This window comes from Protopterus annectens, chromosome 1.part1, assembly GCF_019279795.1.
Source record: "Protopterus annectens isolate FY-2018-M chromosome 1.part1, PAN1.0, whole genome shotgun sequence".
In the NCBI taxonomy this organism is placed as follows: domain Eukaryota; kingdom Metazoa; phylum Chordata; order Ceratodontiformes; family Protopteridae; genus Protopterus; species Protopterus annectens.
This window is the reverse complement of record NC_056726.1, coordinates 256,437,514-256,462,412: the sequence shown is the minus strand read 5'-3', so window position 1 is coordinate 256,462,412 and position 24,899 is coordinate 256,437,514. Positions and strand designations below refer to the sequence as shown.

General features: G+C 38.5%; 1 protein-coding gene across 1 annotated transcript in view; it reads left to right on the top strand.

Moving 5' to 3' along the window:
* The window catches only part of FAM184A (family with sequence similarity 184 member A), a 2,724,106-nt gene that overhangs the window by 493,148 nt on the left and 2,206,059 nt on the right, over positions 1-24,899 (top strand). The window contains exon 2 of the mRNA XM_044086971.1: positions 345-1,199. Within this exon, the coding sequence (XP_043942906.1) occupies positions 345-1,199 (855 nt within the window). The remainder of the gene's footprint in view (positions 1-344; positions 1,200-24,899) is intronic.

Sequence of the window (24,899 nt, the reverse complement as noted above, 5' to 3'; positions counted from 1 at the left end):
ATGGGCTGGCTCTAGGTTCAGGATTATTCTCTCTTCCATGTACCCACTGCATGCCAGAATAGACTGCTTATTGAGTGAAGACGTTGCACAGCCTCCACAGTGATCCTATGTTGCAGGTTAAACTAACAGTGAATCTGTTGAGGCTTAATCAGGTGTTGATGATCTGAATAAGCATGAACATACAAGCAGTTAAATAATATATTCTACTAAGATAATGGAATAAAAATAGAGCAATAAATGTTATTGTCGAAGGCAGTTCGTTTTTATATTTATAGCCTACATTGCTGAACAGTGTGATGATTTTTTAATTCATTATTTAAAGTATTATTTTTTTTAATATGCAGGTTATCTATGCATTAAACACCAAGAACGATGAACATGAAGTTGCTATGCAAGCTCTTAAAGAGGCTCATGAGGAAGAGATTGAGCAAATCTTTGCAGACACAAGAGAAAAGATCCTTCAGTGTAAGAACAAAGTGGGAGATGTACTGGACCTTCGGAAGAGGATCCAGTACTTGGAGGAGTCTCTGGAACAGCATGAAAAAATTAAACAGCAAGCACTTCTAGAATTCGAATCCTACAAGCAACGTGTTGAAGATATGCAGCTCTGCAAAGAAGCTCAACACACACAACATATAGTAACCATGTGTAGTGAGGTAGAAGAAGTCAGGAGAAATTACGAAAACATGCTGCAGAATATTACAAAGTTGCAGCTGCAGTTTGAGAAAGACAAGCACACAGCATTAGAAGAAATGCGAGCAATACACCGCCTTGAAGTAGAAGAACTTTTAAAAAAGCAACAGAAACAAAGCTTTTCTTTGACAGTGGAACAAGAAAAACTGGAAGAATTACACAGAATTGAAACTGAGGAACTAAACAACAGAATAGAAGGGCTGAAAATAGAGAGGAAAAACTTAATTGATGACTATGAAGCAAAGCTAAGCAAAGCTCAGGCATTTTATGAGCATGAACTGGAAGCTCTTAAAAGATCTCAGCAGTTTACAGCTGATAGTTTACTGACTTGGAAACAAAGAGAGGCTGAATTACAGAAGGAATTTCAAATGCATGAAGCTGCTTCACAGATGATGTTGAGTAAGCTTAAGGCTGATTTGCATGTTGTTCAGGAAGAGGCTACAGAGCTAAAAGACAAGTGTCAGAAACTTCAAGCTGCCCTAACTACTGCTGAAAATAGTTCACAGGTAAGCCAGATAGTCACTGATGTTTTATTTCAGTTTCGTAGATTTTGCCTTCCACTAACAGAAGACAAATGTTCTTTCTACTGACTTGGAACACACACACATTCATATGTAGATAACAGTTTGCTCCTTCAGGTGACAGAAAGGAAGGAGAGTAAAACAAATGTTTCTTACAACACCTGCTTTGGAAATAGACACATTATTAGATTAGAATAGTACTAATTAGAAGTAGTAACTACATAGAGAAAGGTGATGAAAGAAATGAAGGCAAGTGTTAGCAGGGAGATGCATCATGGGAGATACAAGTTATTAAAACAGAATGTAGGAAAATTTGGATGGAGAAGAAAATAAGGAAATGGGCACACAAGATAGCAGGATCATGGTTGACACAGCAGGAAAAAAAAAACAGTGAGAATGTATTTTAGAAAAAAAAAAACCCTTCAAATTAGGAAACTATCAGGGGGACCTTAGAGATGACATTTTCTTAACTTCAGTTTCTTCCCCAGCTGTATGCCCAGCCTTCCTGTGGGAGTTTCTTGTCAACATGTAGCTGAGGAATTTGTCTTTAAGAAGGCCTAGAACTATATGCACATGTATGGGGGATGAGGATAAATTTCTCAAGAGAAAAGAAAAAAAAAAAAAGATGATATTGGTAAAGTTATCACATTGTCTGAAACAGAATACAAGGGAGTAACTAGAAGATTCAGGGAAGAAGTTACAGTTTTGTTCTTTGTGGTCGTAGTCACAGAAGACAAGGAGTATCTTTGCTCCAGATATATTGAGATCTTCTGTCTAGGTTTGTTTGATTTATTTGTTTATTGTCTGATAGTTATTCTAGAGGATTAAGGCTATAAGTTTTTAAATGTCTGCTATCTGTATTCCATGGTTTGATTCTCTTAGCCACCGTTTGCACACTCTGTCACTGTGAGCGAGTCACTTCACTGGACAATGCTTTGGAGCAATTGAAAATTTGTGCTAGATTCTTCAATGCTTTTGTTGTGGGGCAGGAGCCTGCAGTGAGATTTATGAATAGAAGATGCAGTTGTGTCAAGATGCTGGATGTTTTGGTGCCTCATGTATATTTATATAAACATATACACACACACACACACACACACACACACACACACACACACACACACACACACACACACATATATATATTTATCACACATGTATAGATAGATGGATCCATATCAGATCCATGAAACCACACTTCCCCGATGACCAAATCACCGAGATTACATCCCCAACACCACACATCCCCTAACAATGGTAAATATAAGTATTACAGAATGGAATGTATTCCCTTTTCCACAATACAACTAAAAAACAAAAAGTAATGTGTGTAGCAGGGGGGCAAGCCCCCCTGCACCCCCCTACTTAAATATACCAACTTCGAGATCACACCATATTGTGGAAATGGGAATACATCCCGTTCCTCACTACTCACCATTGTCGGTGATCTCCTCCATCGGCAATGTGGTCTGGGTGATCTGGTCGTCGGGGAAGTGTGGTTTCTTCGATCTGACAGGTTCCCAGATAGATATATGTATGTGTGTGTGTGTGTGTGTGTGTGTGTGTGTGTGTGTGTGTGTGTGTGTGTGTCTATGTATGTATATATGAACTCCATGGTGACATAACCATGGAAAAAATGTTACAAACATACAAATCTAGGAATCACTATCGGCATACACTTAAAAACCATATCAGCAGTGATTTTCTTTAAAGAACAGCTATCTGAGTTTAACATTAATGAGTTGAACACTACCAGATAGAACCTTAACTTCATACTTGATAAGGTATAGGAAAACCTATATACACTGCTTGTTCTACTGTGTCATTTCCCTGGTTATGTTTTTTAAGTATAGTGTGAAATGTGTGATGATTGGTGTTAAAAAGAAATGTTATTATGTACTCAGGAGGAGAGCTAAAAGGTGCCTAGCTGGAAAGTCTTATGAAGCGAATATAGGAATTTGTTGAGGGAAATACTTATTTGTTTAGGTCTGTAGCCTGAAATTATTTCCTTATTGGTACATCATGTTTATTGGACTTTTCATCATATGGTGTTTTGGTGTTGGGGAATAATGATTTCATCAGTAAAAAGAGGCACCCCTGTTGATGAATCATTTGCATTTGCTCAAGTATGTGCAATTCTGACCTTTCTTTAGGGAAAGGATTAGTCCAGATAGCGATGAAAAAATTTAATTAAATTAAGTACTTGACCTTAGCAATAGCAGATCATTTGGAGTCCTTATAATAAAATGTGAAAAGGTAGGGGATTTCCCAGTTACATTGATGAAGGAATGAAAGTCCCAGTTTTCAAAAAGCTAATAGTTACTTGAAAACTACAGGTCTATAGTCCCTTTGGACATCTTTCTGAAGACTGTAGATAGGCTGTATGAGAAATTAGGAATTTAACTTTAAAAATATTTCCATCAGCAAACAGCCTGAGATTTGAGGTGGTAGTCCTGTTTTGACCTGTTTCTTTGTAGAGAATTATATAAGGTAAAATATAGGAAATGGTGACATAAAATAATTGATGCACTGTTTGTGATTTTTTTTTAATCTAGTTTTACTGCAATGAATATGGCCCTTCTAGGCACAGAATTAATAATACTGGGTATTTCACCTTCACTGGTTCATGTGATCTTTGCTCTATACCATGAGACATGTTTATAGTTGAAATGGGTCTATATTATAATATGGACATGTTAAAATGTCGACTCTGACTTGTTCGACACGAAAATGTTGAACTGCAATGTTACCAAACAGCCGTTCTCTTACACCTGCCCTTTCCCTGAATGTAGTGCGGTCTCGGAGTTAGAATATTTAGTTATGGGGGGCACAGCCCCCCACATTGGGGGATGTGGGGGGGTGAAGCCCCCTACTTAAATATGTTTGTTTTTGTGTGGCTTTGGTGTTTGGCCAACTGATTTCTTTACGTTGGAAAGAAATCAATGATTTGGCCATTCGGTAACATTGGAGTTCGACATTTTCGTGTCAAACAAGTCAGAGTCGACATTTTAACATGTCGATATTATAATATAGACCCAGTTGAAATCTCATCATTTTGAAACTTGTATATCCATTCTGGAAAATGTACATCTAGATTACATACTGCTAGGCTGGGGGAGGGCTAAAGCAAGGTTCCATCTTTGTGTCCACGCTCTTGCGCCTTTATTTCAAAGCTATACTGGTAGATATGAATGAATAATGAGATCCGTGGTGGTGGTGCTGCGGTAACATTGTCGCCTCACAGTAAGACGCTGACCGGTTCGACTCTCAGCTAGAGCGTCTTCTGCGTGGAGACATGCGTGAATGGGCGTACCTTAGTTGAAGGTTGTGCGTTACGACTGGCAACTCAGCACGTAAAAATCAACTGCCAATCATTAGCAGACTGGAGTTCCGCTGTGGCAACCCCTAACCAGGAAAAGCCAAAAGACACAACAACTAGTAGATATGAATAATGATTATCTGGATTTAGCCAACAGTAGGAAAAACCGATGTGAGGCATTAGATTGGCATGTGACTAGATACTCTGCTGCTACAGTAATAGAAATGTGAAAAAGTTGATGAAGTTGAAGGTCTCTGATTGTAAAAAGACCTACATGTAAATAGAAGTCTAACACATTTTATAGTATGAGGTGAGGGTAGGAGCAAACATTTTCACCATACAAACCAAAGATGTTTGCCTGTTGTGCAAAAATATTATCCAAAGAAAAAGGCCCTCAGTGACTCGAGGAAGCTGAAAATAACGTTAAACCAGGAATTTATTAATAAATAAAATTGACAAGAAAAGCGCTTTCATTTTACAATATGTTAAACTTCATCAGATACTTTAACCAACAAAGCACTCAGTATTTAAACACTTTGTAAAAGATCACATGACACACAAATTATTGGCATTAAAGAACCAATGTGCAGCTGACTCAAAAAACAGTAAAATTAAATTAAAGCTTCCTATTCCCATGACATTTTAAACATTTAACTACTCCATATTTTTTAATCTATAAAATTATAAAGATATATAAATATAAAAATAAAAAAATACATAAGAACACATTGTCAAAAGCAGCAGTCTTTTTTCTAATATCACCGACCAGGGACCCCCTCATTCATTATGAATAACTTTTTCAAGTGCAAAATTTAAAAACAATGCTCTTGATGTTTCATAACATGTTTAGCTAAAGCATTAGTACTTTTAACTTTCCAAATATCACAGTCATGTTCATATATGCAGTCACAAAGCCTATGCTCCGTTTTCCCCACATAATAACATTGGCAAAGCTGACAAAGGGCTGTATAAATCAACCCTATACATTCTTAATTAAACCTGCCTTTAATAAAAAAATTCTTACCCATTATATCAATGTGTTCACCCTCCAAAATAAACTTACAGTACTTGCATCTTCTGCACTTTTTAAGCTTCGTACCCTTCTTGTACACAATAAGGGGCCTATCTTCCAGTTTTTCTCTAATAGAATTGTCTTCCCTTATAATATTCCAATTGTTATTCAGCACACCACTTAAAAGTCCATTATCCGAATTAAATGTCGTAATAAAGGGTTTAGTAAATGGCACTAACTTTTGTTCCATCCTTTCAGTAAAACCACAAGTGGTGTTACTATTATTAAGTGTCCCTTGACGTAATAAAGGAAGTAGCCTATTTTCTCTAGTAACTGATCTCCTTTATTAATTCCATATCTAATTCAGGGGGATACCCTCTTTTAATAAACATACCTAGCAATTTCCTACATTCATCTTCAAAATCTATATCCCTAGTAGTCTTCCGTGTCACATGGACCAGTTTCCACTTAGTTACCTCTCTTCTGTGAATATGAGTGAACATTGTTAAAGAATAACAATGTATTTGAGTATGTAGTCTTACAATATATTCTAGAAATATATCTTTGATTATTATCTTTCTCTAATAAAATACCAAGATATGGAATACTTTCAACACCAATAGTATGCGTAAAGGAAAGAAAAGTTGTAATCGAATTAATATATTTGAGAAATTCATCAATAATTTCCCTATCCCCTTTCCACAAGATGAAAATATCATCAAGGTGTCGAAGGTATAACCTAAAATGAGAGGAATAGGGGCAGTTGATTACATATTGGAATTCCCATTCCAACATAACTGTATTCGTGAAGAGGGACCCACAGGATAACCCCAAGGCCACCCCCTCTTTTTGTAATGAATATTACCTTTGGAAAGAATAAAGTTATTCAAAAGAATGATATCAAGCAGTTCTTCAAATAGATTAATTTTCTCTTGTTGGATCCCCTTTCTTTTTAAATACTCATTAAACCATAAAAAAACAGTCCGATGTGGGATAACCGTATATAAATCATGAGCATCAATGGTAACAAGGATGTCATTGTACTCCAGACTAATGATTTTCTGCAAAAATGGCCAAGAGTCACGGCAGACATGTTCTTCTTCAATGAGATGTTTCAAATTATTGTCCAGAAAATGAGCACAAGCACTTGTGGTGGAGCCCCACTCATCAACTACTGATCATAGCGGAGGGTTTCTGATACACTTATGGATCTTTGGCACTCCTAAGATCATAGGAACCAAGGGGGACACAACATTGAGATAGTTATACTCTTCTATGGTAATTCTCCCATCAATAAATAAGTCCTTGATCTGCACTTTAACCTTATAATATGCCATGTTTAATTGGTTTCTGCTAACCAACTCGTATGCTTTACCTTCTAGCAAAATAAACATACATTTGTTATTGTCATCATAAGCCATGACCTCTAACACCCCCCCGTCTGGTTTCATCAGGCATAAATTTTGACTTTTAATAAATTCCAGAAGCTCAAGATATTCAAAAGACATATTATTACTTCTGTTCTGTGAATGTTTACACAGTATAATTTGGAACTCACGCTCGCAAATTCTTTCAAAAAAAGACAAAGTGGAATGCAGGGGTGGGTTAAAAGTGATAGAAATACTAAAAGGTTGAACCATTCTTTCCTTATCATTAAATATTAGCAATAAATTCAGCTTGTAAAGGTACAGTTTCAAGTCCATTAAGGCTTCAAAGATGTTAAGTCTCTGAGAGGGCATGAACGTAATCCCTTTTGAGAAAAGATCAGCACATTCCGATCCATAACCACATCAGCATAATTACCCACATTAAAATCATTGTCAGTGTTCATAATGACATGACATTTTGGATGCTGCAAACCAGAAGGTGAAGCATCCATAGTAACCAATGTGATAACCAATCAGGATTCATTTATCCCCTCTGTCTGCCCTGTTGATGCCCCCATTGGTTCACAGTTGGAGACTTGTTCGTATTACCCATTTGTTGTTGGTTCATTCTTGAGGGTGTGCCTCATCCCATTGTTTCCCTTTGATTCTTTTGGTGTCTGTTCTTCAACCTTTCATAGCTTTATAAATGAAAACCCATACCATTAACAACATTACTGGTCTGGTTTTTGTTACCAGAATGATTTTTAGGATCATTTGCCAGGCCTTGTGCATTAAAGGTTGAATCATTAACAGGTGAAGAAGTACAAAAATTATTTTTCCCCCAAAACTGGGATCCTGGAGGTTTGGGTAAGCCTTTTCCTGTTGGTAATCAACCCTGTCTCTCTCCAATTTTTTTAATTTTAGTTGCCTTAATATGCTTGATCTGCTACTCAGCGCTATGGTAAATACGAGCATGCTCCACTTTATTCATAACCTTAGGTATGGAAATTTGAATGTCATTATTTAAGGCACTCACCTGGGATGTAAGTTCTCGGTCCAAGCTGAGTTGTTTTTGACCACTGCCTCCATATATTCGCACCCTTGTTTGTTAAACAAGATAAACAGTTCATGCAAGGGTGAGTTCTTTTGCATTCCAGTGGGATACCACCATATTGTAAGGCCCTTAGGTACCCTCTGCAATCTTGTATTGTCCAGCAAATAACCATCCTCCAATTGAATCTTTTTCAGCTTCAGTAATTTATAATTAAATTTGTTCAAGCATTCAGACAGAATTCAGAAACCCCTGAGTCGAGAAGTTCATTTAATGAAAACTGTAACATCCTGCAAATAGTCAGCAAGAACTGGTACATCACCAGCCCACAGGCGATACCTCACTGGTTCAATAGTTGCTGCACTGAATGTAAGTTCACAATAACAAAGCACCCAACGGATGAACGAATAACTGTTCAAACAAACAAAAACAACAAATGTATTAAAAGCACAAACTGTTAAACGAAACACAGCTAAAAATAACATAAGACTTTAATGGCAGGTAAGAGCCTTCACCACTCGTCTAGTGGCTTCATCAGACCATATAAAAAACAAAAAATACAAAAGCATTTTAAATACTCACATTTCAAATAATAATAATCCATTAATACGTAACAAGTGTGCTGAGTAACCCCACAGATCCTCAACCATTACACTGAAACATGTTCTACGTAATCACGTAGGCAAGCTCCCACCTCCCTTAAAGGAACAGTTCCATTTAAATGTTAAAAAAGACAGAAGTATAATATATAAACACAAACATTCATCCAAAACATGTAAACTATGGATATATAGTACATAATATACTATAACTGGTGTGACTAACTTAAATCCCACATATACATCTACACACATCAACAGAAAACATTTCAGAAATCATTTAATTGAGAGCATAGACTTGACCTTAAAAGAAATATTGCATATGACTTCATGCAACATACGATGTTTCCTATAATGACCAGGATAGCATCAAACACTTCTTATACATGCACATCAATCACTCCGAGTTACACCAATAAAGTCATGCAAAAGTGGTAGGTAAAAATTATATACATATTCCATCAAAAAATCAGAGTGCAATGGAAAACTTCGCTGCAATGGTATCATCTTCCACAAACAAGCACCTTACTCAAACAATTATTAAATATCTGGGGACACGTTCTCCACACTATATTCAGCAGATACAAAAACTCCATTATACCAAAAACACTCTATCACAAAAATAAAGATATTAATATGAAGAAGAATTCCAGCCTAATCTAAACCCTAAATTTGACAGTCATAGGTAGCCACACACTCTTCTAGATATAAAAAGTACAATATCATGATGAAATCTACGCCCTATTGCGGCTCCACTATAAGCTAAATCTCTATCCATTACATGAAAGTCTTCATTTAAAACCTTCAATTTTAAAACCACATACAACCTACATACCTTAGTAGTTCCTTGACTTAAAACAAACGATCTCCTAGACAATCCCCTGGCTTCAAGTACCGGCTTGATGGAGACCTTACCATTCAGGCCGAATCTTCTATCTGCCCCGAGTTTCAGTATCCACCTAAGTTCACTACTTTCTAATTTATTCCTAATTTTTCCCAACCTATCACCCACATCAACTTGCTCGATGGCCATAAACATGAAACTATGGCAGACAACACTCTCTTGAACATACTTAGATAATGCACTTAGGGAATCCTTGTTCTTAATACTATTGACATGTTCTCTAATCCTTTCTATAAACATGCGACCCATCATCTCAACATAGAAATTTGAGCAGCAATCACATTACGCTAAATATACTATGTTCATGGTGGCACAATCCACCTTCACTTTAAACTTGTATACCTTCCCTGTAACCGGATGTTTAAATGTATCCCCATGTCTCACATATCCACAATAGTCACATTGACCTCATGAATGCTTCCCCCATTCAACATCACAAGTAGATCTATCAGTTTCCTTAGGGTAGCAAAGCATTCTTTTCAAACATTTATGGTTCTTAAACCGGAAATGTGGAACATCACCCACCACTTTCCTTATCTTATCATCTGTCATTAACAAAGGCCAGTGCTTCTCAAACACCATCTTAATCCTATCAGCATTACTGGTATGACATAGGTATATTAACCACACTCAATGACGGAGTCTCCCTGCCTTCCTTCAGCACAGTCAGTCCTCCATCTGAGAAGTAATGTTTTGCCCTTCCACTTCTCAAGGCATTAACCTATCTAAACACTGGAGCTCTTTGGGGTTACTTAGTACACCTGTTACATATTAATGGATTATTATTATTTGAAATGTGAGTATTTAAAATGCTTTTGTATTTTTTGTTTTTTATATGGTCTCATGAAGCCACTAGATGAGTGGTGAAAGTGCTTACCTGCCATTAAAGTTTTATGCTATTTTAAGCTGTGTTTCTTTTAACTGTTTGTGTTTTTATCGCATTTGTTGTTTTTGTTTGTTTAAACGGTTATCCGTTTATCTGTTGGGTGCTTTCTTACTGTGATATTTTTTTCTGGTTTGGCTGCCCATTGAAGCATGGCGGAGAGTCAGAGTTCTAAGGACATTGATCCGAATTTTGATCCAGTTAGACCTAGTGGAGGTCAGAGGCATGAAGGGCTGGGGTGTCTGTTAGCCAGTAGAATTATCCCGCTTCTCCTGGAAGGTGACTGTGAGGGTGAAGAAATGGATTAAGTGATTACTAATCTGTATCAAGTTAAGTTCAGAACTTGTCTAAATAGTTTAGAAGATGGTCTCTATAAAACCTAAATGATTATAACTACAGAGGTTTCATTTTGAAGCCTGTTTGCACTTCTGAATTGTTCCTAGGAGGTTGAGAGTCCTGAAGATGCCTGTCTATGGGACTCATTTCCTGAGTTGTAGGCTTATTGGCAAAATATTAATTTAAAGACCAACCTCAATTATTTGAAGCTTATGAATGACTTTTTTCGGCCTGAGGAAAAGAGACTTGTGGTTGAAATAGAGAAACAACAGGATAATCAGGAGATACCATATGATGGATCCCATATTATGGGTGAGAGCTCTAGGGAAGTTGAACCTCTTTGGAGCAACCATGAGACTGTGGATAATGTCGCACAACGGCCTTGTGTACACATTGACAGTGGTGCTGTGGATAGTAATCCAATACCCCCAGCTCAGATGGTTGTTAGGAGGAAGGCTAATTCACAACCTGTACAACAGGTTTTTCTGAAGTTTCCTCTGCCTATCTGGCAGGACAGAGGGAGGGAGCCACATCGGTCGAGGAAGAGTGAAGAGGAAGGAGCAGTCCGAGCTGATGAATTATCCTACAATCAAGAAGATGTGGAATATGAAAGAAAATTAGTTTGTAACATTCCTGGTAAAAGATTGTCTGAGACTGAGATATCGGTCCTGAATAGGGGACTGTCTTTCATTCCTGTACAGATGGCGGACTTGCCTGATACTATCATTGATTTAAAAATGTTCATTAGGAATGTGATGCTTAGACTAACCTTCCCTGATGATGCTGTTTCTAGTGGTAATCCATATAGGAAATATAGCAATTTTACCCCTGTAAATCACCCTATTCTGGAAGCTTTTAGTAAAATTTGTGAAGATGAGTTGCATGGTTTGTTGAATGACCGGCAGAATGGGAAGAGATTTGTTAATTTGAACATGTTAAAACAGGATGCTGTTAGGAGTCTGTGTTTGGATGAGACTGTGGTAATATGACCAGCGGATAAAGGGGATATGACTGTGGTTATGGACAGAGATTTTTATTTCAGGTCCATAAAACATATGTTATCAGATGAAAATGTATATTAAATGATTAATGTTAATCAGGTCGAGTGTATGAAGAGGAAAATACACTTCATATTAAATGATTGTTTGGTGAGTTATGGTATTACTATGGAAATGATGAAATATTTGACAGTAGAGCACCCGGTTATACCATCTTTTCATGGGTTGCCTAAAATACATATGGATTCGGTGAGACACCCCTTCATGCCCATCGTGGCATGGAGAGGATCTCATAGAACCTTTTTCAGTCTTTGTGGAAAAACATATAAGGCCTGTTCTAGACATATTGGTGGTGTTGAAGGATTCTAGACAGCTTTTACAAGATTTATACTCATTCACAGATGGGCATGATAGGGATGATGATTATAAGCTGGTTACGCTTGATGTGGTTTCACCCTTTACCACTATTCTTAATGAGGAAGGTGTTCAGTACATGAAAAGGTTCCTTCTTAATAATAGTGATTATGGAGGGAAACTGGTGGACGTATTGTGCTTATTTATGGAAGTCATGTTGGAGAATAACATGTTTGTGTTCAAGAAGGAATACCTTTTGCAGCGTGAGGGCGTAGCTATGGGCAGTTGTTGTGCCAATAGCTACACCAACGTGGTCCTGGCCCAATGGAAATGGGATGAGTTTTTTAAGTTGGAATTGTTTAAGGAGAATGTCAGATTCTACCGCCGATTTATCAATGACATCTTTTTTGTCTGGGGTGGTACATTGACTTCCCTTGATGAGTTTGTCCAACAGCTGCATGACAGCACTAGTTTCCTTAGGTTTACCTTGAAACATTCTGATACTCAAATGGAGTATTTAGATATACAGGTAAGGAGGTTGGGAGATAAAACACTGACCACTGGTCTGTACAGGCAGGAGTGCCATAGGAATGCCCTCCTCCATAGAACGAGTATGCACCCTAAACGGATTTTCTCCAGTGTGGTTAAGGGACAAGGTATGCATGTCTCAAGACTTAATAACATGGATGTAGGGTTTGAGCAGGGGTTAATGGCATTAGATGTAGATCTATAGACACATGGTTATAAAAGAGAAGAAATAGCTCCAGTTTTTAGACAGGTTAATGCCTTGAGAAGTGGAAGGGCTAAACCTTACTTCTCAGATGGAGGAGTGACTGTGCTTCATCCGTGAGCATGGTTAATATACCTATATCATATTCCAGTAATGTTAATAGGATTAAGATGGTGTTTGAGAAGCATTGGCATTTGTTAATGACATATAATAAGATAAGGAAAGTGGTGGGTGATGTTCCACGTTTCCGGTTTAAGAACCGTAAATGTTTGAAAAGAATGCTTTGCTACCCTAAGGAAATTGATAGATCTATTTGTGATTTTGAATGGGGGACACGTTCATGTGGTTAGTGTAACTATTGTGGATATGTGAGACATGGTGATACGTTTAAACATCCAGTCACAGGGAAGGTATACAGGTTTAAAATGAATGTGGATTGTGCCACCAGGAACATAGTATATTTAGCACAATGTGATTGCTGCTCATATTTCTATGTTGAGACGACAGGTCGCATGTTTAGAGAAAGGATTAGAGAACATGTCAATAGTATTAAGAACAAGGATTCCCTAAGTTCATTATCTAAGAACGTTCAAGAGAGTGGTGTCTGCCATAGTTTCATGTTTATGGCCATCAAGCAAGTCGATGTGGGTGATAGGTTGGGAAATATTAGGAATAAAGTAGAAAGTAGTGAGCTTAGGTGGATACTGAAGCTCAGGATGGATAGAAGATATGGCCTGAATGGTAAGGTCTCCATCTAGCCAGTACTTGAAGCCAGGGGTTTGCCTAAGAGATAGTGGGTTTTGAATCAAGGAACTACTAATGTATGTAGGTTGTATGTGGTTTTAAAACTTAAGGTTTTAAGTGAAGGCTTTCATGTAATTGATAGAGATTTAGCCTATAGTGGAGCCACACTAGGGTGTAGATTTCATCATGATATTGTGCTTTTTATATCTAGAAGAGTGTGTGGCTACCTATGACTGTCAAATTTAGGGTTTAGATTAGGCTTGAATTCTTTATATTAATATCTTTATTTTTGCGATCGAGTGTTTTTGGTATAATGGAGTTTTTGTATCTGCTGAATATAGTGCGGAGAATGTCTCCCCGGATATTTAATAAATGTTTGAGTAAAGTGCTTGTTTGGGGATGCTGATTGACAGTGGTGCTGGGGATAGTAATCCAATACCCCCAGCTCAGATGGTTGTTAGGAGAAAGGCTAATTCACAACCTGTACAACAGGTTTTTCTGAAGTTTCCTCTGCCTATCCGGCAGGACAGAGGGAGGGAGCCACATCGGTCGAGGAAGAGTGAAGAGGAAGGAGCAGTCCAAGCCGATGAATTATCCTACAATCAAGAAGATATGGAATGTAAAGAAAATTAGTTTGTAACATTTCTGGTTAAAGATTGTCTTAGACTGAGATATCGGTCCTGAATAGGGGACTGTCTTTCATTCCTGCACATATGGCGGACTTGCCTGATACTATCATTGATTTAAAAATGTTCATTAGGAATGTGATGCTTAGACTAACCTTCCCTGATGATGCTGTTTCTAGTGGTAATCCATATAGGAAATATAGCAATTTTACTCCTGTAAATCACCCTATTTTGGAAGCTGTTAATAAAATTTGTGAAGATGAGTTGCATGGTTTGTTGAATGACCGGCAGAATGGGAAGAGATTTGTTAACTTGAATATGTTAGAACAGGATGTTTTCCATTGCACTCTGATTTTTTGATGGAATATGTACATAATTTTTGCCTACCATTTTTGCATGCCTTTATTGATGTAACTTGGAGTGATTGATGTGCATGTATAAGAAGTGTTTGATGCTATCCTGGTCATTATAGGAAACATTGTATGTTGCATGAAGTCATGTGCAATATTTCTTTTAGGGTCAAGTTTATGCTGTCAATTGAATGATTTTTGAAATGTTTTCTGTTGTCTGTAGATGTACGTGTGAGATGTAAGTTCGTTGCACCAGTTACAGTATATTTATGTATATCCATAGTTTACATGTTTTGGATGAATGTTTGTGTTTATATGTTATACTTCTGTCTTTTTTAACATTTAAATGGGACTGTTCCTTTAAGGGAGATGGGAGCTTGCCTACCTGATTTCGTAGAACACATTTCAGTGTAATGGTTGAGGATCTGTGGGGTTACTTAGTACACCTGTTGCGTATTAATGGATTATTATTATTATTTGAAATGTGAGTGTTTAAAATGCTTTTGTATTTTTTGTTTTTTATATGGTCTGTTGAAGCCACTAGACGAGTGGTGAAAGCTCTTACCTGCCATTAAAGTTTTATGTTATTTTTAGCTGTGTTTCGTTTAACCGTTTGTGCTTTTATCGCATTTACTGAATGTAAGTTGTTCACATTCTTATTGGAATATTATAAGGGAAAACAAATCTATTAGAGAAAAACTGGGAGATAGACTCCTTATTGTGTACAAGAAGGGTAACAACCTGAAGGCTATTATGGAGAGGTCCTCAAGGGTTAAAGTGCAGAAGATGCAAGTATTGTAAGTTTATTTTGGAGGGTGAACACATTGATGTAGTAGGTAAGAATTTTTTTTATTAAAGGCAGATTTAATTGTGAAAGTATGGGGTTAGTTTATATAGCCCTTTGTCAGTTTTGCCAATATCATTATGTGGGAAAAACGGAGCATAGGCTTCATGACCGCATATATGAACATGAGTATGATATTTGGAAAGGTGAACGTACTAATAATTTGGCTAAACATGTTATGGAACATCAAGAGCATTTTTAAAAAAATTTTGTACGTGGAAACATTATTCTTAATGAACAAGAGTGTCCCTGGTTGGTGATTTTAGAAAAAAAGAGAGTTGTTTTGGCAATTATATTTTAATTCATGATACTGGGCAGGGTTGAATGAACATATCACCATAGCCACCTTACTAAAGTTAAAAGCTTTAAAAAGATAAATGTGTTTTTATATATTTTTATTTTTATATATTTTTATACTTTTATGTATAAAAATATACAGTAGTTACATTTTTTAAAATGTCATGGGAATGGGACGGTTTAATTTAATTTGTCTGTTTTAGGGTCAGCTGCACATTGTTTCTTTAATACTGATAATTTATGTGTTGTGATCTTTTTCAAAGTGTTTAAATACTGAGTTCTTTGTTGGTTAAGGTATCTGATGAGGTTTTACATATTGTGAAATGAAAGCTCTTATCTTGTCAATTTTGTTATTAATAAATTCCTGGTTTATCATTATTTTCAGCTTCCTTCTGTCATTGGTGGCCTTTTTGTTTGAATAATTTATTTTATTTTTTATTTTACATTTGTTGACCGGGCTAGTCTAACTGGATACATGTCCATTTTCAGTACAGGCCCGGGGAGATAAGCTCCGTGCAAAAAAAATAACAAAAACATTTATACTTACAATTATGTTACATGTTAACACAGAATTATCATAGAGGTCTAAATACCTCACATTGCAAAATGCAGGTACAATACAAAATGCAGGTAGAATATATATTATAGTCTGGGGAGATAAAGTCTGTGGATAAGAAGAAATAAAAACATTTGTATTTACAAAGAACATTTCAGGTTAACACAGAAATTATCAAAGAGGGCAGAATACTTCACAGTGCAAAAGGCAGGTACAATGCAAATTACAGAAAGGGCAGAATACTTTGCAGTGCAATAGGCAGGTACAGTGCAAATTACAGGTAGAATACAGAATATAACAAAAAATGAGGCATATTGTATAATTATATAATCAAGAGTTGTCACACTATAAGTAAGCTCAGATGATGAAAAGAAGGTTAGGTATAGGGAAAAGGTATGGTGGTTAGTAAGGAAAGTAGAACTTGTTATTGAGAAGTAATGGGTAGGCAGTGCCTAGTATGAGTAGAAAAATGATTAGTCAGGTTTAGTACAGGGGCATAACCAATGTGTTCTCAGGAAAAGTTTCAGTCTGTTTTTGAAAAGTGATGTAGAGGAAACTGAGGAAAGTTCACTGGGGAGAAGGTTCTAAGATTTTCCAACAGTATTAGTGAAAAGAGAACCCCCAGCCCTGTTATTAGATTTAGAGGTGTTTACAAGAAGTTTATGTGATGAGCGCAAGGATTTCAGATTATTATAGGGGATAATAAGGGTAGATAGTATAGGAGTACTGGAAGGTTGGTAAAGAGTCTTATGGGCAATGGTTAGTTGGTGGAATTTAAGCAGATTCTGAATTTCTAGCCATTCTAGCTGCTTAAGATTGGTGGTTTTTAAATGGGTTGCCAGTAGCAAACCTGGCAATGTTATTGTAAGAGATTTCCAGTTTGGTGAGGTTATTTTTAGATAGATTAGTATATATGGGTGAGGCATAGAGGAGTGTAGAGATTAGATGGGTATAAGCAATAGTTGTTCTGGCTGTTGGTGAAAGGAAGGGTTTGACCCTGTAGAGAGAGCCATGTTTTTTGTTAACAGTTTTTATAGTATTGTTGATATGGATGTCAAAGTTAAGATTGTTGTCTGTGGTGATACCAAGTAGTTTGGTAGTTGGGTCATGAGATATAAGAGTACATTAGTGGATGTAACTGAGAAATCTATTGGGGAGGACTTACGAATAGGACTGAAAAGGAGGAGTTTAGTTTTTTTGGGGTTCAAGAGAAGGCAATGTTGTGTAAACCATTGTTCTAATGTGTTAAATACCTTTGGGTAAGGGAGTGAAGTTTGGAAGTGGATGCGGCTGTGCATATAAGTGTAGAATCGTCTGCATATTGAATGCATGTAGCTTGGGGGATTGCTAGATGAAGGTCATTGATAAATATGGAGAAAAGAAGAGGTCCTAATATGGACCCTTGAGGGATGCCAAGGTTAACGGACAGGTGGGTAGATAGAGTATTGTGCCAAAGCACTGCCTGTTGTCTGTTATCTAAATAGGACTGGAACCATTTTAAAGTGAGTACATCTAGTGACAGGGATTTGAGGATATTTATAAGTATTTGGTGATTAACCATATCAAATGCCTTGGACAGATCGATAAATAGTGCAGAGGAAAGCATATTGGAGTTACAGTTTTTGTTAATACAGTCAGTAAAGGAAAGGAGGGCAGTAGTAGTGCTGTGGGAAGGTCTGAAACCATGTTGACAGCTGGCAAGTAAGTTATTTTGGATTAGGTGGTCTAGCAATTGCCTATGGATGCATTTTTCCATTAGTTTTGCCAAAGGTGAAAGTAGGGCTATGGGACAGTAGTTGGAGAATTCAGTAGAGTTCCCACCCTTGTGAAGGGGGATAATATGGGAGACTTTCCAGATGCTAGGGATGTGTCCTTCACTAATGGTTCTATTAATCAGAATGTAAATGGGATAGGCGATGGATTTGGCTGATTTCTGTAGATATTCAGCAGGTAGTTGGTCTGCTGAAGGAGAGCATGGTTTAAGTTTTTGGATAAGGGAAAGAATATATGTTGTAGGGACTGGTTGGAAGAGAAATGGAGGGTAGTGAAGCAGCTGAAGAAGAAACAATCAGCAGAGCTGGATACTGAAGGCAAGTTAGATAAGTCAGGAGTGGGTAAGAGCAGAGATAAGTAAGGAGCCTGTGATGGAATAGGTAGTTGTAGACAGTTGTAGTAAAGGGTGAGGAGAGAGAATTAAGAGGATGTCTAGCACTTCAGAAATGTTAAGGTAATGGAACAAGAAAACAGAGGGTATGCAGGAGGTAGAGGGTGGGATAAGGGTGCCACCTAGTGGTCGGGTCTTCTACTGCAGGTAAGTTTGAGAGGGAGCTAGCTGGTTATAGAACTGGGAAGGGGTGACTGCAAGTAAAAGGGGTTACTGTGAAGGATAGGAGGTAAGTGGGTCATAGTGTAGTTAAGAGAGGGGAGTACAGGCTGCTGGCTGTCCTGGCTTGGAGCGTGCTTTTGAACCCCTAAAGCATTAGTACAATGGTTTACAATTTTACTGGCAGGATATAGAGAACAACAACATACTTTCTTGTTTTCTTGAGAGAGGATGCAGGGAATTAAGGCTGTGAGATGAAACTGCAGGGATTTGGATAGGGTCCTTTTCCACAAGATATGTAGGTTTCTAGAGCCTAGTGCAGGAATAGCACAAGAAGAGCAGGGTACTGAGGGAGAAAGAGAGACAAAGTGGTGTTAGAGAAACAAGGGTTGGGAGGGTGGCCTAATGGTTAAGATGTTTGCCTTACAAACACAAGGTGCAGAGTTTGAGTCTTACAATGGATAATTGGCTAGGCTTAAAATGGCTTGCAAAGGCAGTCAGCTTAGTACTAACCTTATAATAATATATAAGAGTTAGCACATGTCAAGGTAATTATGGCACTATTTCACAAAAGTTAACATAAAGACATAAAATATATAGTGAGCATATAAACATTCCCTTATCATTAATAGCAGCAATGGATATCACATTTAAACCAACAGTTCTGTAAATCAATACTGTAGCAGGACACTGTTTGTAGGTTCAGTAGGACTATCATCCACATTTAATATTAGTTTGTTTTGCTTGGTTTGGTCTTTTTCCAGTGTTGTACAAGAATACTACTATTTAGAAGTTGTACTAGATGAAAAGTAATGAATTGTTTAAAGAAAATATTTGAAACTGAAATGTGAAGAACTAATTGCCAGTTTGGTTCAATTTGCATTGCTACCATGTGCCAGCCCTTTCTTTCTAATCTCTCTGTATTCCATTTACCCACCATATGGTACATTGGACAATAAGCACCTTTCATCGCTTATTGTTTCTGTAGCAGTTATGAGTTTTACAGGCTCAGGTTGCTAGCCCAAGGCTCAACCCTCCTCGGAGGGTGCACCAAACACACTCACATGCACATACTCACAGTTAGGGTGAATTTAGAGTGTCCATTCCGCCTACTGCATGTCTTTGGAATGTTGGAGGAAAGTGGAGGACCCAGAGAAAACTCACGTAAACACAGGGCGGGCATGCAGACTCCGCACAAAAGGCACCCCAGCCAAGAATCGAATCAGAGAACCTCTTGCTGTGAGGTGACAACATAACTGCTACATCGCTGTGCTGCCCCTTTCTTTCTAATATTGTACTGTAAGTGGGGATACCAACATCTAGATCTAAGTTATGCATTTCTGGTCAGTTGTAAACAAAAACTTGAATGGCTCTTTTTCATAATCAGGAACATACACATGGATCCTTTTTCTATAAAGCACAATTTCTTTAGTGATTATAATAGAAGGGCCACATATTTTTTGTAAATACCACTTAAGTCCTCTCCAAAAGGAAGATAGTTGCTTATCTGCCCAGTAGATGTGTTCTCATATAGCAACAAGCAGTTGGGAGTAATAACAGCAGAGGGGAGACATTGATGGGAACATAAGGGATAATCTGTGAGGTGTCAAAAAATGGCTATTTAAGAGTTTCCATAAATATATTGACTATGGGACTAACCTGGTTTTATTGGGAAATGCCTCCAGCATTTCCTTTCTTCCTCCTCCAGTCTTCTGGTTATTTTCTTCTTTATCGGTTCACCATGTTTATTGGACTTTTCAGAATATGGTGGAATGGTGTTAGGAATAATGATTTCATAAGTAGAAAGAGTACCCCTGTATACTGAAGAATCTATTGCATCTGCTCATGTTTGTGCAATTGTGGTCTTTCTTTAGTGAAAGGAGTAGTCCAGATAGTGATGAGCAAAGTAAATTAAGTAAAGTTCCAGATGTTAGCAATAGCATACAGTTGGTGTCCTGTATACTTTCTTCTCAGAAACTTGGAGGTTTAAAACCCTTCAGGGTAATTATTTCATGAACTACTCTTAAAAAAAATCTCAGCTAGGCATCTTACCTACTGCTCAATAAATGACATACACTACCAGTTCTCCATGAAACTATTTCCATAGTTTGTCTTCAGTAGCAGGAGACTTTTTTTGTAAGGCCAACTACTTCATAGGTGTACATGGAGCAAATAAATCTTGAGTCACATTTTGGCTCGGCCTAAGTTCCATTACTTTTGGACCATTCAAAAGTCCTAAGCTCTTCATTTCCCACACTGAATCTAGATTTTCCGGGAATAATCAGCATTTAGCATATAAGGCATGCAGAGAGCACAGATAATGCACTCTACCCTTTAACCCTTTCATCTTTAGTGGAAGCAGTATGGGCCTTTGTTTCTTCCTCTGCTCCTTAACAACACAGGAGAAGATATGGTCAAATATAATTCTATCCCTGTTATGATATAATTAATTTATTTAAAATACTTTCCCAGGAAAGTCTGACTTGGAACAAAGGCAATTTTCTGCGGATACCTGGGTTGAAACGCTTCAAATGCGTGTCTTTAAAAAGTGGTAGGAAGCTGGAGCACCTGCACAAAACCCACACAAATGCAGGGAGAACATGCAGACTCCGCACAGAAGGCACCCTAGCCGAGAATCGAACCAGAGAACCTCTTGCTGTGAGGTGACCTAACCACTGCACCACTGTGGCCACCCAAGTCTGGCCTGGCCTTTTCTTCACATACAGTGCATAGAACCAGGCCCTGTTGACAAAAAGAGAGAAACTTTACAACCACAGGCTGTTGTCCTTTTACCAGGCTAAGTTTTGTTGCTAGAAAATGATGTGCCCTTTCTAACTGCAGGATTCTACAGTTCCTCTTTAAAAGTACTGGTGTACAGTTCTGCTTAAAGAATGCTAAAGCCTTCCAGTTTCTAAGAGATACTGAAAATGCTGAGGTTAGATTTTCCTCTTTCAATTTTCAAAGTCATTGATTTTCAGCAACATCCAGGTATCGCTGTATTTGCTTTACCAAGTAGTCATTTTGCATTTGCAATTCCTACAGTTTCAAACTTTGCTCAGTTAGTGATGTTTCTGCATACACTATTTTGTCTTCATCAACTAACAGCCTGCTCAAGAGCTCCTTTTGTTTCCAGTAGCATAGCTTCCTGAATTCTAACAATAAATACAGAATTTTAGAATTGCTATTCAGTATTGCTGTGCTTCTCCTTGTCAACTCCCAGTGTAGAGGCATCCATTATCACTATGCATGTTGTTTTCAGACTCTGCAGGCTTGTGCAGCTTACTCAGAAGGGGTGTTTTCTTATTCCTGGCCATGCAAGCAAGAAATCTAGCATAAGTAGGGTGGCTTAGCATTTGTGCTGTTTATTTTAATGAAAATAATAAACTGGGAGGTTGGAAATCACCATAAAATGCTGCTCGTCCATCCCAGAAGCCCTACTATTGCTGATTTTGCAGTGTAAATTGACTCAATAGCAGGTTGACTATCTTGAGGAATTGGTATGGAGAATACACACACACACACACACACACACACACACACACACACACACACACACACACACACACACACACGTGCTATTTCTGAAGGATATTAGTGGCTGATTTGTTATGGTTGTAAGTGAAGGCTTGTCTCATAATCCTGTAGGCTTGTGAAGGCTTGTCTCATAATCCTGTAAGCTTTGAGGTACTTATCATTTGATCATGTTTCCACCATAGTATCATGTTTCCACCATAGTAAGGAAATCCTATCTGGCCCAGTTGATTTCCAAGGGAATATCTTCAAGATCCAAAGAAGTTATCCTACCATTGTACTCTTCCCTTATCAGACCCATCACTGAATACAAAGCCCCCTTTGGTATGTACTGATCCAAGCATATTACTCAGTTGGAAAAACTCCTAAGATGGAGATAATGTATTGCATTTATAGCAACCTTACTTTTACTTCAGATACAATTTGCATGAAAAAACACTAGTTCCTTGTGTAGTTTTTCTTTTAAGATTTTATTAGACAGAGGGGAGGACAGTAGAATATAAGGAGACATTAGAGGCTAGATAACTTTAGGGATGTTTGGGAGGAATGTGAACAGTTACAACAGGACAAGGGAAAAATAGTGAACATACTAGGCAAGAGATCACTTGGAACCATTAGATGCCTAGCCATATAGACCTTTAAGCAGACCATTTTCAAGCACTTAATAATGATCTGCCCCCAAAATTGAGCAGGGCTGCATATGATACTCTTAAGTGTACAGTCATCATAGTCTTAAAGGTAACCAAAGTAGTAGTTTGTTTGACCAATAGTGGTAACCTATTCTGTTTGCTAGGAGTTGAGTCTCTCCATTGAGTCTTGTTTATTTGTTGGTACAGATTTAGGTCCTTAGTACTGGTGTTTGTTGAGATACTTATTTTGCAAAGTACTAGGAGGTCAAATATGACTGGGTCTTTCATGGCATGAAAAGAAGACACAGGTCACCTCACAGCATCTTATAGGCTACTGAGTATAAAAAGAGTCAAGCTAATCTATTCAGGTAGTTAAAAGATTTAAGACTTTTAGTTTTCTTGGTTAGAAATCATTGCAGCCTTCTGGGTAATATGTTTGGATTTGTACATACCAAGAGGGGCATTGTATTTAATGAAGTGTCTGATAAGGAAGAGTACAGTAGCAGAGTAACTTCTTTGCCTCTTGAATATATTCACTTGGAAATCAATTGGGCTAGATAGAATGATGTCCTAACTATGCTGAAAACATGATTAAATGACTGATGTTAAGTTGTCAATCTCGCCTTCATTCTTGCTTGATGGGTTCGGAGCCGATCCCTCAGCTCCGACTCGGCACTTGCTAAGCTCGAGAGTCACTTTTACCAGCTCGAGGCAGCCCCATATCCCATGATGCAAGGCGGTAAGTACCCAGATCTCGTTTGCCACTTCGCTTATGAGGTCCTCCTTTTACCAGCTCCTGGTAAGTGATTCACTACTTTTATATTTAAGCCCCTTTTTGCTAAAAACCCTTTAATTTTTAGTTTTAAGTTAATTTTATAGATTTTCTGACAGAAAATCCCTGTCTCTTCTAATTTTTTTTAGTCAAACTTTACCCATCCCATCCCCCCCCCTGTTAGGGTGTGTGTGTGTGTTTTTCTAGTAATACCTTTTTGGTATTTTATTTAATTTAATTCTTTGACTGGTGTGTGTGTGTGTTGTGAAACACCATGTCAAAGGAGAGGGTCTCAGGCTTAAGAAGTGTGACTCGTGCTGTCAGAAGATGTCTCTGACAGACGGTCACACTTCTTGCCTGTATTGCCTGGGGCCTCTTCACCTGCAGGACTCCTGTGCTATTTGTCATTCCTTCAGCCAGAGAGTCCTGCAGGAAAGAAACAAGCTGATACTTAGGGGCCTTCTTAAGCCGGAGGGCTCTCCGGCTAAGTCGGCTCCATCTAAATCAGCCAAATCTTCCAAGGCCCAGGCTTCTGTGTCTATGCCTGCGGCCTCGCCCGACTGCTCCGAGTCGAGATCGGCTCGGCTGGAGCCGATTCTGGCTTAACAGCCTTCGGCACCGATGGCTATCGGTGCCGATTCTGCATCGACCACTTCGTGTCGGCCCGATCGGTCCCGACCACCATGTGGCACAGGCATCGGTGTCGGCTCCGATCGGCTCCGACACCGTTACTTTTGTGGCTGTATTGGCTCCGGCTGGAGCCGATGCATCGAGGCTTTCTGTTGGCCACGATAAGTCTTCGGCTCCGACAGGATCTATAGTAGCGGTTCAGATAGCTTATTCCAGGAAGAGGTCGAGGTCTCCTTCCTTGAGCCGATACTTTCGGCCCGGCTTCACCTCTCCTTCGAACGGAGCCATCGGAGCCGATCTTCAAGGTCATCCAGACTTTCAGACCATGACCTAGAGAGAGTGGTCAGCAGATTACTTAAGTCACAGGTACTGGCCCAAATGTTACTTAGTCCGTCTCAACAGACGACTGTTGGTCCACACCCCGTTACAGTTCCTCCTTCAACTCTACCCCAGAGTTTGGAGTTGGAGTCTTCGGAATGGTAACTGCAACGGCTGGAGGACAGAAACCCCCTTCAGTTGCATCAACCTCTACTCTTATCTCCTCTTGAGACCTTCCTTAGAGGGATTCGTGGTCGGGCTTCCATGGTCTCCTCCGAGGGGTGAGTGGCATCGGACCCTTGTCCGAACCCGCCTTCCCCTTGGAGCCTCGGCCTTGGTGAGCTCGGCTCCGCCATCTGCCTCGAGACTTTCCCTTCGGTGGTCCCTGGAGTTCCTAGTTCTTCGAACGGGTTCTCTCGGACCTGCCTGGGAGGAGCATTCGAGGTGATGAAGAGTGTGCTGGCCACTGGTATCAGTCAGCAGTCTGTTCCCGTAGCTCCTCCCTCTATAGT